Source organism: Kryptolebias marmoratus, linkage group LG8 (genome assembly GCF_001649575.2).
Source record: "Kryptolebias marmoratus isolate JLee-2015 linkage group LG8, ASM164957v2, whole genome shotgun sequence".
In the NCBI taxonomy this organism is placed as follows: domain Eukaryota; kingdom Metazoa; phylum Chordata; class Actinopteri; order Cyprinodontiformes; family Rivulidae; genus Kryptolebias; species Kryptolebias marmoratus.
The window spans coordinates 19,019,322-19,036,370 of NC_051437.1; the positions used below are offsets into that span (position 1 = coordinate 19,019,322).

Below are 17,049 nucleotides of genomic sequence, written 5' to 3' on the forward strand. Positions count from 1 at the left end.
CTTTTGACAAAAAAGGAAGATGTGAAATTGGGCGATAATTGGAGAGAATATCTGGATCCAGGGAAGATTTCTTTAGAAGAGGGTTAATGACAGCTGTTTTAAGAGGCAGTGGAACATAACCAGATTTCAGTGATTTGTTTATTATTTGTGTGATTAATGGACTTATTGCAGCATGATTAGATTTTATAAGTGATGAGGGGAAGGGATCCAGGGCACAAGATGAAGGCTTCATTTTCTTGAGAATGTTCTCCACTTCACTCTTAGCAACTTCATCAAAGCAGCTCAGGGACTCATGGTGTACAAGGGTAGATGACAGCTGAAGATCAGGAAGGCTGTGGAGCTGAGATCTGATAGAGTCAACTTTGTTTTTGAAGAATGAGAGAAACAAGTCGCATTTTTGAGTCGAATCCTCAACCTCAGTTTGTTGATTGGGATGAAGGAGATGGTGTATTGTCGAGAAAAGCTGTTTGGAATTTCCCGGACAGCTATTGATGATGTTGACAAGCAGTTCTAGCCTTCCATGGCCCGTGTTTTCTTTCTGACAGTGTATGTTAATGTTTGATTTATGCATAATTCAGTACAAAAATGCCCGTGAACCCTTCACTTACAAAAAGACAGAATTCAGTCGAGATGCACTTAATCAAGAGTTAAAACTAACATTTTATCTATTTATTTTAATTCAGGACTGCTCTATGTTTTCTGTTTACCCTTATCTCAAGAGACATCCACCCGGTTACTGATATGATACGTGAAAGCACGGCAGAACAAAAGATTTTGTTCTTCTGGTGCTGTTTCGACAAATTTACTGCTGACTTCATGTCCCTATCAGTGAAGAATGGCTTTAAAAAAAAAGCTGCAGAGGCAGTTATTTACACAAGTCATAGCTTGCTGGTTTTCAGTCTGAGCAAAGCGATATAAAAGTTTGGTGGGGGTAACCAGATGCAAAAGGTCTGCCAACCTCAAACTACTGTGGAACAAAAACTTTCTGTGCTGCAGAAAACTTTTCTTTCCTGTGTGCAAATCTGTGACTGAATATAACAAGCTATTGTATGAGACGGTTTTCTCAAATTTATAGATTATTTTCAGAATATACTGCATATTATAAATAAAAGTTTCAGCCTCAGAGAAAACAATCGCTGTTGTCGTGTACACAAACGGCCAAAACTCAAAGGATATGTTCCGGTTTAACGTAAAAACAAGTGTTGTGTTAACAGGGCCGGCAGTGGCATTTGAATATTTACAAATTCAAACATAAATTTATCTAAATTGGTTGTAATCAGAATGATAACAGAGTGCTAATTTATTAATGTCTACTTCCTGGATCACATTTCATGCACACTGTGGATATTTGGCTAACACACACAGACAGGATTGACTTAAATAATTAACAGCAAAGTTTAAAACAAAGGTATGGCACAGTGTGTGCTCAAAGCATGCCTTGGGGATGACTCTCAGCTACTCCAACGTCCCATTTAAGCTCAGTGTCTGAGTGAGTTATGGGCATTTTTGTGTTTCCTGATTCCACCTTGAATCAGATTGGGGGCTTTTTAAGAGAAACTCTGCTTAGGGCCACATACAACCTCGGTCCGGTCCGGAGCAGTTTGCATGATAAGCAAAAAGAAAGTAAAATTCACAAAATAAATAAGCAGAAAAACATCCACATTGGCTCTCATTCCTCTCAGCCCCCTCCTCCTGCTCCTGGGTGGGGTCACGTGACAGCAGCTGCGATTCGCCCGAGTTGTAGAAAAGTTTGAGCGGACGGAGGAGCCGTAAAAGCAGAAGGAGAAGCAGAAGGAGAAGGAGAAGAAGGAGAGCCCGTCGCGTTGGCTTCATATCCCGGTTTGTCCCTGAAGGAACCATGGATTCCGTCGCCCAGGTAACGGCGCCGACATGAAACGGTCCTAACGGTTCTTAAACGGTCGTCATACACGGACGTTTTTTTTTTTCTTCTTCTTCTTCTTCTTCTTCTTCTTCTCTTTCAAGCAAACACGCCTACTTCGATCGGACTAAAACGGCCCGTTTCTCTGATTTACTTGTATTTTTCATCAGAAAGTGCTGACCTCGGGATTCAGGCTTGACTTCGGCCCTTTGAAGGAACCTCTAGCGTTTATCCGTTTGCTGGAGTGGGTAAGTTTTGCAGCATATGGCCGCTCTTCTGTTGGCGGGGTGTGTGTGTGTGTGTTTTAAACAGGAGCTGCTCATATTTGCTCTCTGGCAGCTGAAATGCTTCACAAATTGATAAAGCTGTAGGTCTTGTGACCCTCTCCTCCTCCTCTTCCTCCCATCACCAGGCCCGGAGAAGTTTGCAGGAGCATATTAAAGATGTGAAATGCTTCACGTTTGACATCGTATACAAATAAAATGCAAATATGTGACTCATAGTAAAAGTTTTCTGTTAAACATGTGACATTTAGAGACAGATAATTGCATTATTATTTGTATGTTTGTTTGTTTTAACTGATCAACATGGTTTGCCCAAGCCTGGGGGAATGGTGTTAGGGTGGACACCCGGCCTCAAACACTTTCACCCAAACTAACATGCGAGCTCATCCAATCGACACCATACAGGATCAGTCAAGGCCCAGGTTAACGACGACCGCCGCTGGTGCTGTTGACTAAACAGGGTTGACGGCGGAAATTGTGCTGCCGTTAGTCGAAGACCACGAGGAGGGAAACGTGCCAGGTGACAGACAAGAGGAACTGCATGAGCGTAGGCCTGAGGAGAGAGCTGGCTGGCGTGATGCAGAGCAGGAAGGTAGATAATTATCAGTGCAAGAGGGGCAGCAAGGCTCGTGGCATTGAGGCAGGGTTTTATGTTTTACTGTGGTGTGGATAGGAAGAGAAATGGAGTAGGGGTGCTGAAAGAGGAGATGGCAAGGAATGTAGTCGAGGTGAAAAGAGTGTCAGACAGAGTGATGTGTCTGTAGAAGTAGAAGGGTCTGATTCTGAATGTTATCAGTGGTTCTGCTCCACAGGTTGGATGTGATGTAGAAGAGAAAGATAAATTCTGCACGGATCTCGATGAAGAGATAGTGTTCTCAGGGAGGAGGAGAGTGGTGATTGGAGCATATCTGAATGGACACGTTGGTGAAAGGAAACGGAGGAGATGAGGAAGTGATGGGGAGGTTTGGTGTCAAGAACAGGAACCACGAAAGTGAAGAATAGAGCCCAGGCAGGATGGAGAAAAGTTTCAGGAGTGATTTGTGACAAAAGGGTGGCAGCAAAGGTCAAAAGAAAGGTTTACAAGACAGTGGTGGGAGCAGCTGTGTTGGACGGTTTGGAGACAAAAAGACAGGAGACAGAACTGGAAGTGACAGAGCTAAAGATGCTGAGGTTCTCCTTGGGAGGGACGAGGATGGACAGGATTAGGAATGAGGTCATCAGAGGTACAGCACAGGTTGAAGGACCAGGAGATAAAGTTAGAGATGTGCAGACATGTGCAGAGGAGGGACAGTGGGTATATTGGTAGAAGGATGTTAGAGACGCAGCTGCCAGGAAAAAGACAAAGAGGAGACATCTGGGTGCAGTTAGAGAGGACATGGAGGTAGTTGGAGGAGGCTGACTCGAACACTGAAAAGAGCACGGCTGAAAGAAAAAGAAGAAGAATTCGGTTTGATCTGCACAGCGTTGAAATTCTGTGATGAGGACTTCCTGTCAGTTTCACAAGCTCTACCAGGAAGTGTGTGTGTGCAAATGTGTTTGATCAGCACTCCTTAACATCCTCGTTTGCCTCCTATCTCTCACTCTCTCTCTCTCTTTCTGGTTACAGCTGTTTTCCATATTCGCCTTTGCAACAACTGGAGGTTACAGCGGCTCAAGCTCCGTCAACGTGAACTGCCAGGGAAGTAAGAATGAAGAAATACAGGTGCTGTTTAACTACCCCTTCAGGTACATTTTAAGCAAAACCCCACGTGTGGTCTCTTATCTCTTCGTAGCAGATTTCTGGGAGTTGTTCTCTGATCGCCCACAGGTTGATGGATCATCCCTATAAGGTCCCCAAGTGCATTGTCAACCAAACTGACACCACTGATTCCTTCTTGACCGGAGACTATTCATCCTCTGCACAGTTCTATGTGTGTGTCGGAGTGTTGGCGTTCCTCTACAGCACCGCCACATTAGTCCTCTATTTGGGTTATCAGCACCTGTACAGAGAATCCAGTCGTGGTCCCAATCTGGTATGTTGATTTTTCTACATTCTTCAGTTTTGCTCGGGCGTATTCGTCATTTAGGTCTCCCTAGCAGTGGTTTTAGAAATTAAAGGCCCAGCATTTCTTGGAGGGCTGCGTGCCACCGGCCACCTTTCACGCCAAAGTTTTCAACAACGATCATCTTCTGATGGGAAGGGGCAGAGCTGTCGCCATTTTGGTCAAACCTTAAAAAATAACTCCATGTGCAGTTTTATCCAGTATTGTGAGAAGTAACTCTCAGAGCGTGTGCTGGGGATGACTCGCAGCTACTACCACATCAAATGTTTGTTTAGCTTTTTTTTTTCAAGGTTGGTTAGTGTGGCAGCCATCTTGGGTTGATTCCGAAGCTTATTCAGTCGTGGATGTACGTTCAGTGATCACTTTCTGCAAGCTTCATTAAAATACTTTGAGTGATTCGTGAAATATTTTGGTCACAGACGCTCAAACTCGGGCAAAAACAGAATCATCTGCCCTCCATTTTAGGCTAAAACAAATCAGGATGATCAAAGGAAAAATTAAACAATGTGTGGATTTTTATTTTGGAGTAAAGGTTTAGCCCTGATGGCAGCGGCTGAGTTTCAGAGGATTCATTCCTTGCTAGGAGACAACGTGAGGTCAGAGAAAGTGCCAAAAAAAAAAAACAGATCTGTGTGAGTGAATTACTGGGAAGGGTGTGGGTTTTCCCCCCAAAACGTAAAGTGATTCTCTGATTATTGTAAGTTTTGTCTCTTTGTCAGTGAGTACCCCTGTGTGACCCTGTTGTAAAAGAAAATATTACTGTGTTGTCATGAGTTGGTAATTCATGTGACCGTGACATAGTTGGGTCACAACAGCAGGGATCTGTTGCTTACTGAAAACACAGCATCAAGGAAGCTATTTATGGATGTACTCCTACATGACTAACGTTAAACCTGTTCCCGTTTCATTTTAATCACGAGGTAACTTATAATTACATCCTATAGTTATTTGTAGTTAAACAACGTTGTCATATATTGTAGAAAAATACCACAGATTTCTCAAAAAAACCAGCTGCATTATGAAGAATATATAAACAATAGCTGTCCACTTCATCAGGACCAGAGGGAATACATGAAGCCTTTTTTTTTAAAGCTGAATTCAAGTTTATTTATCACAATAAATAAAAACCGTGTTATATCACTTTAACCTTGTTTATTTTTAGTTTAAAGTAGTCTCATATGTTTTATGCTTTTAAATTTGGCTTTAAAGGGGTAGCTCTGATGTTCTGAAGTGGAGTTCTGAGGAAAGCTTATGAAAAAAAAAAATATATAAATATCTTACCTGGTGTGGATGGCTCTTTGAGTGACCTCCAGTTCATTCTGACCGGACTGACGAGCTAATGGCTAGTCTGAGCGGGGCCAAGAACAAAGCGAATTGATCTTAAAACAACTCCGGTCTCAAAAACAAACCTTTTCACCGTCAGGAGTTTTTAAATTTTTTTTTACTAAACAGCTGTTTTTGCACTCCTGCTGGGAATGCTCCAGGCTGCGGCGCTGTTTGTGTTTATAAATAACAATAAAGTTTGACTCAAACAACCATGTAATGCTAAACTGATGACAATATAAAGGTTTATAAAAGAGCTTGTGTAATTTCTTTAGAGTCCTGCGTCCACAATGCCATCTTGCAGTGAAAAGAAGAGTTTAGTTTTACACTAATGATGCTTCTTTGCTGCTTCCTAAGGACCTGTTGCTGACTGCAGCCCTGGCCTTCCTCTGGCTGACAGCTTCATCTGCTTGGGCCAAAGGTCTGACAGATGTAAAATGGGTCACCCATCCTTCAACCATTGTTAAAAATATTGACGCTTGCACAAATACTGCCAACACGTGCACCCCTGGAGCCATGCCTCACATGGGCCGATTAAACGCCTCTGTGGTGAGTTTTATTGCATATTAGTGTTATTTTAAAAAAGAAAAAAAGAAGACCTGTGTGTACAACTCTGTCCTTGTATGTTTATTTGTCTTTTTGACGCCTTCGCAGATATTTGGTTTCCTTAATCTTATCCTGTGGGGAGGCAACTGTTGGTTTATTTACAAGGAAACACCTTTCCACAAATCAACCAACCAACCAGGCATCGTGGAGGAAGGAGTTACACCATCGTAACCGCCCAGCTTCCTCATTTCCAAACCGTCGAACGTGTAAACGTGACTGCGCTTGACTAAAACTTTCCAATTTATTTCAGAAGGTACTAAAACTTTATTATTTAGTTGTAAGTTTGAGGCACTCATTGCAAAGTAGGAAAAGGTTAACTTGAGTGCTGCGGCTTGAGTTTACTCCAGAACTTCTCCAGATATACTGAGGTAAAATTTGAAATGTGGGTCCACACTCAATGTAAACAAAACACTCGACAGAATCCACCAAAAACCAAATGGAAGCTTGAGTCGAAACCATTGTCCTACAGTCCTACAAATATGGCCGGTAGGTTTAACCTTTGACCTGTTTTCAGTCACTTCGGCTGTTCTCCGTAGGTAAACAAACATACGCGGTAACAAGTTTTGCTCACAACTTTTTAATTTAAGGGCACATTAATCAGTGGTTTGATAAAACTTATGTTTACGAATCTTATTTTTGATAAGTTTTCACGACTTTGCAACGAGTGCCTTTAATGCAGAACATTAAAATCGTCCTGATGCAAGCTAATGTCGTACGATTTGTTGAGTTTAAAAGGAGCGCCTCTTAAGATGTTCAGTAAAGCTTTTTATTTTTAAAGGCATCCTGAGGCGACGAATACGAAATCATAAAACCTGCTTTTACCAGTTCTACGCCGAAATGAACTGTTTGTGTTTTCAGTGGCGCAGCAGATGTTGAGTATTTCTGCCATCGCTATAAAAACTCAGGGTTGTTATGAGTACGAACTACAAAAAGAACTAATTCATTTAAAATACTTGAACGTATTTGTGGTTAGCACAACAGTGTACAGATTCAAATTACAAACATTTACAAAATTCAGCTGCCAATGTGAGATTATAAGTAATTTCATTCCATCTTTGTTGTGAAATGTTTCATCTCATCGTCTCAGGTTTCAGTGATGCTTTGAATTAACAACCTAATGTTAAGTTAAATCCTGTGTTTCCGTTCTGTTTATTTAGGGTACATTAACTCTACTTAGAGATTTTATTTGAAGTTGTTTCTCTTCTAAACTGGAATCTGAAGATGTACTTTTAAAAATTATTATTTAAAGAAACATATTTAGCTCTTGGAATATTTCCCCTTTTTTAAATTGAGTTATTTCTTTTTTACTCTGTGCATTTTTTTTTTGTTTTGCCTCTAACTGATCTTTGTTATGAGAGAAATGATTTCACCTGGAAAAATGTAATTTAAATCTTTCATATAAGCACTTTGTAATGCAGGTTTTTTTCCCCTCTATTTCTGCCATTATAATTTCACTTTTTACATAGTTCTTGCTCTTACGCTGTGTTGGTACTGTTGGAAGTCTCATAAATAAAACTAAATTCCTTGTTTCGTTCCTAAAAGTTGCACAGATTTCAAATCTTAAACTTTAGAGTTTTAATGGACTTATTTTGAGTATATTTAGTGTCCAGTACGTTTCCCAATGTGTTTTGTTTTATAATCAGTCATGAAACACACAGGTTATCAAAAACATCTTCACACATACCAACTTCTTGGCCCACAGTGATGACATCACATGATGATGACAACATTATAATAATGGGTCTGAGCAGTGACCTCTATTACTGGATTGGACGCTGCCTATTGGCCAGCATTGAGGCCGGCGCGATGTCACTGGAGCTGCTATGTTGTGTGGAATAGACGTTTGTCAACAATGGCACATGGCTAGCACTGCAGGCTTCCCATGGCTCTAAAATCGCTAATAATTATCCGATTTTCAAAATTTAAAGTTCTGCGTGGAGGAAATAAAAAGTTCTAGCGAAAGGAGTTATGATCGTTGGTAATTGACAAACCTGATGTATGTCTATTAATTAGTAGTTACTACTGTATGCATTATACTAACTAGAATGTATGCAATGCATTCACTGAATTGCATGCATTTTGCTGAATGTGACCCACTTTACACAAAGCAATGCATCATTTTTTTGTATTGGAACTGCCACTTTTTATTACTATGACATTTGCATACACTGAGGAGAAGCTCTGCATTTGATGGATATCTGATTGAGTATATAGATTTGCATTGCTATGGCAACACCAAAACTTAACAAGCTTTCATATTTAATATGAAATTATGAATAGTAGGTAGTACATTTTTGTACTTAAGGTGATAGCAAATGTATATTGATTACACCACACATACCTTTGTAGGATTTCAGTTTTAGTTCTAACTCGGCATTGATGAGTTCCTGTTCTTCCAGCTCTTGAAGCAGGGCTGCACAAGTTGTTTTCGCTCTCTTTTCTCTTGCTTTTGCATTTTTTTTGTCCTTTCGTAGTCGTTCATTCTGTTCTTTCAGGTCGTCTATTTCTTTCTTGAGATCTTCTTCAGTCACTTGACTGGTGTTATACGCATGTTCCTGAAATAAGTACCCTAATCCTAATTATGTTTTTCTGAGATCGTAACTGAAAAGGTGAAATATTCACCACATCAGATTTATATGCTCACACACGTAATACAGTCATACATGTTTACACTACACTAATAGTTTATCTACTACTGGCATGGCCATGTAGGAAGTTACTAGGAACTGCACATTCTCTGTTTAATATATTTAATATAGTAGTACCAAGTACTACCAACCACAGGAATGTTTTCATGTGAAGGCACATCTTCAATTTCAAGAGGTTGCAGTGCTTGTGAGCTGGTCGTTGTCGTCCTCTTCCGTGGACTCTTATGCTGCAACACAGCATTCAGTAAATTATAATATAACATCTAGTGCATATTAATCAGTTGATAACAATTACTTAGGTACTATTAGTGATTCACTAATCATCATCGTAATTTTAGCTTTACCTTGAGATGCTCAGGCAAATCAAAGATAGTTGGCACAGCATCGTCTGATAGGTAGGTTCTTTCCAGAGTCTTTGTTATGTAACCTTCCTGGAAATGCCGACTGCAAATGCGAGCATGAAATGATGGTTCTTTATCCCTCCTACAATTTCTCACCCAGGCCTGATATAGCTCTTTCTTCTTATCTTTATCAGGAAACCTGATTGGAAAAAAAATGCAATAATTAAGTTATGTATAGCCAGCAAGCAAGGATGTATCATTTTATGTGGCAAATTACAGTATGCCTTACGATATAGTAGCTGAAATCAAACATTATCAAAGAGATATTTCTGGCTAGAGGCAAGTACCATAGATCTATATTCTTTTTTAGGACTATGTTAGGACAACTGACACTCACTGAGCATTGCAAGACCATAGAACGGCAGTTCTATGGCAAGACTATAAATGATAAATTTATACATTCTCTAAGAACTGACAGTGACAATTCAAATAAACACACATTACTTACTTGTGGAATGTGATTCCCTGTGCCTTACTGTCCTGGTTTCGATAAGAAAAACAGTTAATCGCAAAGCACTGAGCTCCCTTGGTCGAAATTCTTGTTGCCATCTTTCACCACGCTGGTCTAGCTTCCACACAACATGGCGGCCCCATGCTGGCGCGCCCAACCAATGGGAAGCGTCCAATCCAGTAATAGAGGTCACTGGGTCTGAGTGCTTCTGGTTCAACGGTAGCTGTAAATGTATGACGTCATACCGCAGGTACGTGGCGGTAAAAAGTGGGTGTTAATATGTTTTCCTGCTACAGATATATTTGTCGTGTTTTGGGGATTTTTTTTTACCTTGAAACCGAAGCAGGTGTTAATGCTGAAATCCTATTTTTTGCGTTGCCGTTCACCTAATTTAAATGCGACAGTCACCAGCGTCAACAGTGTGGCCAGTGTGTACATATAAGTCATTGAGTGTGGCGCTGAAGCTACCCGCATGCGCAGAAGGAGACGTGACGTCACACCCAATGTTTACGGAAGTAAATATGGATGCTAAACGTGCTAGCGTGTGTTTCGATTGTGAAGTTTTTGCGCAGTCGGAGGCGCCAACAGTATCATCTGTCATGTTTGTTTAGTTCAGTGTTTATATTTGATCTCTTTCCGCATCATCCGGTTCAGAGGAATGAACTTCTAGAGCTGGAGCGACGTACAAACAAGAGTAAAAACAAACTGAAGTATCGATCCTACCACGTTAGTATCGATACGACCACCAGATACACAGTTTGATATTTAATTTTATATTAATAGTAGCTTTTTGTCACGATGTTGTGATAATAGGAGACCATTTTATTAGTTAAAAATTACATAACCATTTACTTTTAGTTGTTTGTTTTGTGATATTTGCAGTAAAATATGAATTGCGCCATATTGGAGTCGCATTTTTATTATCACAAACATTAACTTATGTATTTTTCTCCTTTTCTTTTTCGTCTTACTCACATTACTGTGTAAGCAGTGGTAAAATAGTTTGTAAAACTCCTAATGAGTAACAATGCTTTGAGGAAACGTCAGTAAATGCCTATGTAGTATTGCACTACATCAGTTTACCACAAGATGGTGGTCCATGATAAAAAGCAGCACGGTGGACTTCAGCAACTTGTATGAACAAACATATTAAAACCTACTAAAACGGTTTTACTGGTGAGAAGTGAAATTAAATTGATGCAGTAAATCTTACAAAAAGCTTCACATTGTTTAACTGTCTGCAGAAAAACTTAAACTCACTTCACTGACAATCAATCAATTTCACATTTCTCAGTGATAATTCTGCATTTCTAAGTATCAGTTGTAGTAATTTCATGATAGTGTAATTGTTAAAGTAGCTGCTTTAAAGGTTTGTTCAGACAGTAATACAAATGGAGACAACACAAGGGTCATTGTTTAGCTTTTATTAGGGAAAATGATAGTATGTGTTTTTCTTTTAATGCTTACTGGTTTGCACCTATCCCGAAGCTTGTAAGCATACCATGCAAAGCCATTATTCTTTAACTATGAGGCCTTTATGTTGTTATGGCAGCAACCCACCATCTCATCTTAGAAGTTACGGCCAATAAACACAGTGCTTTCATTCCTGTTTAAAGCTCCCTTCTTGTCCTGCGGACATCTGTAGTAGCACTCTGGGAAAGTGAAAAGCTTTTAGCCTCACCCCTTCATGGTTGTTTCCTTAATTGCTCCTTCGTTGCTAAATGAATGAGGGGGCGGGATTTTAAAAAAATGAAAACAAACAAACAAACAAACAAACAAAAAAACACAATCACCACTGTGGGGAGCAAAGAACCAGATCTTAAAACCAACTGATACTGCAACTGTGAAAATGTTAAAAAAACAAACAAAAAAAAACAATCATTGAATTCACATTATTTTACAGAACTGACATAATCCTGAGAAAATCTATCTAGCCTCCAGCTAATAAAGCTCTCGTGTTTTATGAATTTACTGGAGAAATCTACAGCTTCCCCTGTCCCCACAGCTCCACACGTCAGCTCACGTATCAGTTTGTTAAAGCACTGTGTTTTCATTTCTTATGGCTTTTTGAGCAAAGTCAAATACTGACTGAGTATATTATCTAGTGGCTACATACAATACGCACTACCCATCAGGATGCATCATCCTCCATTATTAAAAAAAAACAAACTGTCACTCCATCCGGTTTTCCAAAATATTCAAACCGATTCTCTCTTTAATTATATTTGTTTTATCAGTCAAGTGTAAGATTGACCCCATTTCAATAAAAACGAAGCCCCGACCTGCTTAAAAATTAAACGTTGATAGTAAGACTTGGATGTCGAAACAACTAACAGCGCAGTGGCAGACGAAATGCAAAATGAACAGCAATATACATAAGAATACAGTCAGTACACTGATAGAACAACTTATCAATACTAAACACAGAAAGTGAGCATTAATACATGTATATATATGTTGTTTATATAGATACACAGGAAGGCAGATTCGCTTTGGAGAGAACAAAGTCACTGTTTTCCTTTATGTTGGGACCTTTGCAGGAGCACTTAGTTTATCACTATACAGAAGTACAACATGTATTGTGAGTGACAACATGGAGGACTGGAACACAAATCAGCCACAGCAGATTTTATTGGATCGACACTGTGTTCCTGCAAGAAAACACACCCTTTTCCACAACGATCGGGGTAATAAACTGTGCTACTCAAAAGCCACAAAATCTGTTTGTGATTCCTGCTGCTGTCCGACCGGCCGCGCCTTCAAAAGCTACTGAGGAAATTGGAACACATGTCTGCGGTGAACATCAGATGGATTCCATCAGTCTGCGCTACAGCTAAATGTGGCGTTATTCTAATGCATCTTCGTATTTTTGCTGCTATCTATATTTCTCCACCTGGTATTTCGGTGTGTGACAGAGCAAAGTGATTCACACACACCACCTCTCTGTCAAGTGTGACTTCCTTTTCTCACCCACACAGGAGATGCTGTGGTGCGCACAGCAACTGTGAGTATTCCACCAGTTTGTTTTTTTTGTTGTTTTTTTTTATTTTTTGCGTAAAAACATTGCACCTAAAAACGTGTAAATTGAATTTTAGCTGCAAGATGTGACTCGGATCTAATTAGGGAGTTCTTGTGCTCGTCTCCCAAGTTTTGAACAGGAGCTCAAAGGCACGGCCAATTCGTAGAGCACTTTTCCAACCATATGATTCAGTTGGAGTGGAAAAGCTCAATAAAAGCTCCAGGCGTTTCCCCCCATGAACAAATTGCAGACTACTTAAAGGGCAACGCATTCATTGCCTGGCTGAATGATTGCTTTTGAACTCTAGAAAGGCCAGCTTCACGGTGACAGAGAAACACAAACAAAGCGAACATCTGGGCTGAACTGGGGCTGTCAGTATACATGGAGCCAGAGAAAATGCCTTTTGTGTTGCTGTGACTCATGATAGCACATCAATCCCCTCCAGCTCAGAGAGAGACACGGGCACGGGAAAGCAAAGGAAAGTTACTTCCTATCAAAAGGTGCAATTAGCATTTACGTCAGGGCAGCCTTGTTGCCGCACGGTTTGATGAAATCGCCATTTCAGGCTTAAAGGTGCTCCTTGTTCGTGAATAAAATCTGCGTACCAGGCGTCTTGCGTGGTAAATCAATTCTACAGTAGATTCAATGATCTAGACTAAGAGAAAAAAATAATCGCTTTAAAAATCTTAAATGTCAGTGGAAATTTCTCATCAGCAGCTACAGTGCTCAAAAGCAGCTCTTTCTCACCAGTAATGGACAGTGTTATTATTATTCATAAGCTTCTTTTCAACAGGAAACCATTTAATGTAGAATGCATTATCTTCTAATGGCAAAGAGGGAGAAAGGGCTACATTTGAAGTGAGACAAGGTGAACTATGCACTGAGTTGGATCTTAAATCTACATCTTATTTATGGTGTCTGGATACAAGCTGATTATTTGAAACTGTGAAGAAGATATAAATGAATAATTATCAGGAATTTGTGCTCTCCTTCTATGCAGAATAAACCAAATAAAGCAACATGTTTTTGCCACTGATTTAGAGTTTAACGCTCTGGTGACAGACGGTGACGTTATAACTTGGCCAAGAGGTAAGTAGAACAGCAAGTGGCACCTCAGTGGACAACAGCCAGGATCCTATTTGGTCCTTGTAAGGACTCTGGTACCTATCCGTTTACAGGATTGAGACAACGTGTTGATAATTAGTCAAAACAAAATACCTCCTTGCACCTTGAGTGTCTATTGGAGACGTTCCATGTGTTTAATTGTTCAAGGCTGAAACGGTTTCTGTTGGGTTTTACTGTAGATGTACAGCAGCGACAGGAAAACTATTTTGATGCACAGGGAGTACCATACATTTATGTTAATGTAACCCTTAAAGTGTCAAAGTAATAAACACATGTAGTATGTGGTTAAGACTACGAAACAGGATCTGACTTTATCAACTAACCATCAGGCTGATATGACTTGCGTTAGCTTTCTTATAGGTTTACATCAGAGAAATTCACATTTTCTTTACCTCAATTATATTTGTCAGGCTAGGACCTTACATAATGTATTTTTTTGGCATGCTGTTTTACTATATATAACTCAAGGTGAACGTCACGTGTATTCATAGCCTGCTGACGTCAGTCTGTTCTTGTGTTGCTAGAGGAGGGGTAAAGGTATCTATGCTCTGTATAGGATGGAATCTATTCAAATCCTTCATGATAAATATAATTAAGAGCCAGACAAAGGTTTGAATCTAAACCAAATGGTTGGCTTTTTCAAATTTTAAACCTGTGCATTTTTTTTATTATCAGTTTTCAAACTTTTGTTACGTATCACTTCCTGAGTGCTGCTAACAACTACACCTTTTCCTCTCATGAGATTCTCTGTCCATTTCCACTGGCCCTTCCTTCACAGTATGAATAGTAATTGCTACAAATTAAAATGCTGGAAACATACTGCTCGTTGTCCTTTTTAACAACAAAACAGTTTGTTTTGAAATCCCTTAGAGACACCGTGTTCCAGTTGCTAGAAACTACAGATGAACATCCCTCCGCTGATCTCTTGGGTGAGGTCACAGTCAGAGTTTACAGGAATTAAATAATGGCTCACACAGCAAGTCATGTGCGGTTCATGCTCTCATCCTAAACCACCATTGGAGTGTCTGAGAAGACGGAGCTAATGGACTCTGCTACTGATTTCTTCCTCTTCCCCTTCATTAGAGAGCCAGATTCCGCATCCTGCTCATCGTCGTCCTCGTCCCCGTTGGGATTCAGCTTCCCATTCTGGCCCTGCGAGTCTTTAGAGTCTATGAACGCCACGTGCCGGTTCAGCTCGTCTTTCAGTGCCGGGTCCTCGTGGGTGGGAGTGACGCTGAGCATGGAGGAGTGGATGCTGTCCTCGCCCCGAGTCTTACCCTTGTTAGGGCAGCAGAAACAGCGGCACGGTGTCAGGTATAGGTACATGAGAACCAGCACCACGCTGGCCAGGCAGCCGACCAGCGTTGTGTACGCAGTGTTAAAAGCCTCCCCGGCACCGTGCATGGTGAAGTTGTAAACCTTCAGAGTCACGTAGATAGTCTCATTGAAGGTCTCACCTGTAGCAAAGCACGTGTAAGTCCCCGAGTCCTCGGTCTTCACAGGACTTATCTGCAGGTTCCCATCTGGCAGAACCTTGGCTGTCTGGTTGTTTCCAGGCATCACCAACACATCACCAGGCATCGTCCAAGTCTTTTCCATGTTCTTGTCTTTTGCGTCACAGTTAAGGACCATTGTTTGCTCCAGAAACGCCTCTTTTTCAGCTTCCTTGAATGTGCTGCAGTTCATACTCTCCCCACTGAGATCAAAAACGCCAACTTTTGTTTTTTGTGGACCAGGCAGAATGCACGTGTGGTCATCTTTAAAGTCCACGACAGGGTTCAGCTTTCGAATTTCCCAGTGGGCTAGGAGGGTGTACAGATCACAGTGACACAGCAAAGGGTTGTTGTGGAAGTAGAGGCCATTTTTGACCCAGGCGGGCAGTGTCTGAAGCTCATCCATGGGCAACACCTTGATTCTGTTGGAGGACACATCCAGGAGGCTGACTTTCTCCTGGCGGAACTTCTCTCTGATCAGCTCCACGGGGAAGCGGGATATTTGGTTCTGGCTCAGGTAGAGCTTCTGAAGGTTGGTCACGGCAATAAAGGCTGAGCGGTCGATTTGCGAAATTTGGTTATTGTACAACAAGAGGACCTCCAAGTTGACCAGGGGCTCAAAAACAAACTCATCCAGGTGCTGCAGCATGTTGGAGGACAGGTCTAAGTAGCGCAGGTGCTTCACGTTGACGAACGCCTCCGACGAAAGGAAATCCATGTTATTGTGGCTGAGCAGGAGGTTGTGGAGATTGGGAAGCTTGGCTGGGGTCCACTCTGATTTAAGCTGATGTATCTCATTGTAGCTGAGATCCAGCACAGCCGTGTAGTGCGGCAGACCCATGGGGACGACGGTCAGGTTCATCTTGGAGCAGCTGACTATGTTTGAGGCGCAGATGCACGTCTTATGGCAGTTCAGCGTGGATCCCGCTGCCTCTGGAGGCCAGAGGGCAGCCAGGCAGAGGGAAAACAAAACAACCCATCTCTGAAACTTATCCCGGTGAGGTAACGTTTCCAACAGGCGATCACCTGTTCGGGAGGAAGGCTGCAACATGCTGAAAGTTGTGCTGAATCCAAGAGCGCTGTTCTATGATCCCATTCTCAGAAAAAAGCATGGAGCTGCAGATGAGGGATTCCCAAGTACATTGCTGACAGAAGGCTGAAAAACAGCAGAAAGATCCTTTTAAATAAAAGTCTTTTTAACACCCAAATCACAAGAAAATGACAATTAAAAAAGCCCCGGAGATAACGACATTTAGCTGACCGTGATCGGACAGAAACAATAAGATCATCACACATCATGTTTTCAGTTAAAGCAAACATAAATCAATCAACAGATAAACTAAAATTAAGCCACACAGAATGAAATTACCCAAACATCAAACTCCTTTAATAAACGTTATCAGTTCTCTTCCTCGCATAGATTCAACTGTTCCCTTCAGCTTTGCTATAAAACAAACACACACACTCACACACACACCAACCCATGTGTAGATTCACGCTCCTATTAGATATACCATTGATTTTCTTGCTCTGCCCATTTTCCTATACCTCTCCCCTCTTTCCCTCGCCATTTCTTTATCTCCCTGACACACTCAGACACACAGCCTCCCTCTGCCAAGCAAAAAGTCCAAATAAATATAGACAAAAAAACAAAAAAAAACGCAAATCTCCACGTCGTGTCATGTTCTAAAATACCTCGTGCCCATTTGGGGAAGAGCTGCATGTGCAAAAGCGTTGCACTGCACCATTCTGTTAGGTTGGGGGGAACAGGAGAGGGG

General features: G+C 41.1%; 2 protein-coding genes and 1 long non-coding RNA gene across 3 annotated transcripts in view; 1 reads left to right on the forward strand and 2 right to left on the reverse strand.

Moving 5' to 3' along the window:
• The first annotated feature begins 1,710 nt into the window (after positions 1-1,710).
• On the forward strand, positions 1,711-7,675 carry sypl2b (synaptophysin-like 2b). The gene is made up of 6 exons (XM_017417559.3): positions 1,711-1,876; positions 2,050-2,127; positions 3,770-3,888; positions 3,971-4,175; positions 5,886-6,077; positions 6,183-7,675. Exons 1-6 carry the CDS (start codon positions 1,859-1,861, stop codon positions 6,303-6,305), a joined length of 735 nt encoding a protein of 244 aa, XP_017273048.1. The 5' UTR covers positions 1,711-1,858; the 3' UTR covers positions 6,306-7,675.
• Positions 7,405-10,077, reverse strand: LOC108236700. The gene is made up of 4 exons (XR_001808613.3): positions 9,965-10,077; positions 9,632-9,857; positions 9,127-9,322; positions 7,405-9,009 (listed from the first exon to the last, which is right to left on the reverse strand). It is a non-coding gene; the product is annotated as an uncharacterized LOC108236700 (long non-coding RNA).
• A 966-nt stretch (positions 10,078-11,043) lies between these two features.
• The window catches only part of amigo1 (adhesion molecule with Ig-like domain 1), a 6,694-nt gene continuing 688 nt past the window's right edge, over positions 11,044-17,049 (reverse strand). The window contains exon 2 of the mRNA XM_017417872.2: positions 11,044-16,427. Within this exon, the coding sequence (XP_017273361.1) occupies positions 14,784-16,322 (1,539 nt within the window). The 5' untranslated portion in view covers positions 16,323-16,427 and the 3' untranslated portion in view covers positions 11,044-14,783. The remainder of the gene's footprint in view (positions 16,428-17,049) is intronic.

Excerpts from the sequence above, each read along its gene's own strand:
- sypl2b (XM_017417559.3), top strand. Across the intron at positions 2,128-3,769 it reads TTATCCGTTTGCTGGAGTGG|CTGTTTTCCATATTCGCCTT; the intron begins GTAAGTTTTGCA and ends TTCTGGTTACAG. Across the intron at positions 3,889-3,970 it reads CTGTTTAACTACCCCTTCAG|GTTGATGGATCATCCCTATA; the intron begins GTACATTTTAAG and ends GATCGCCCACAG.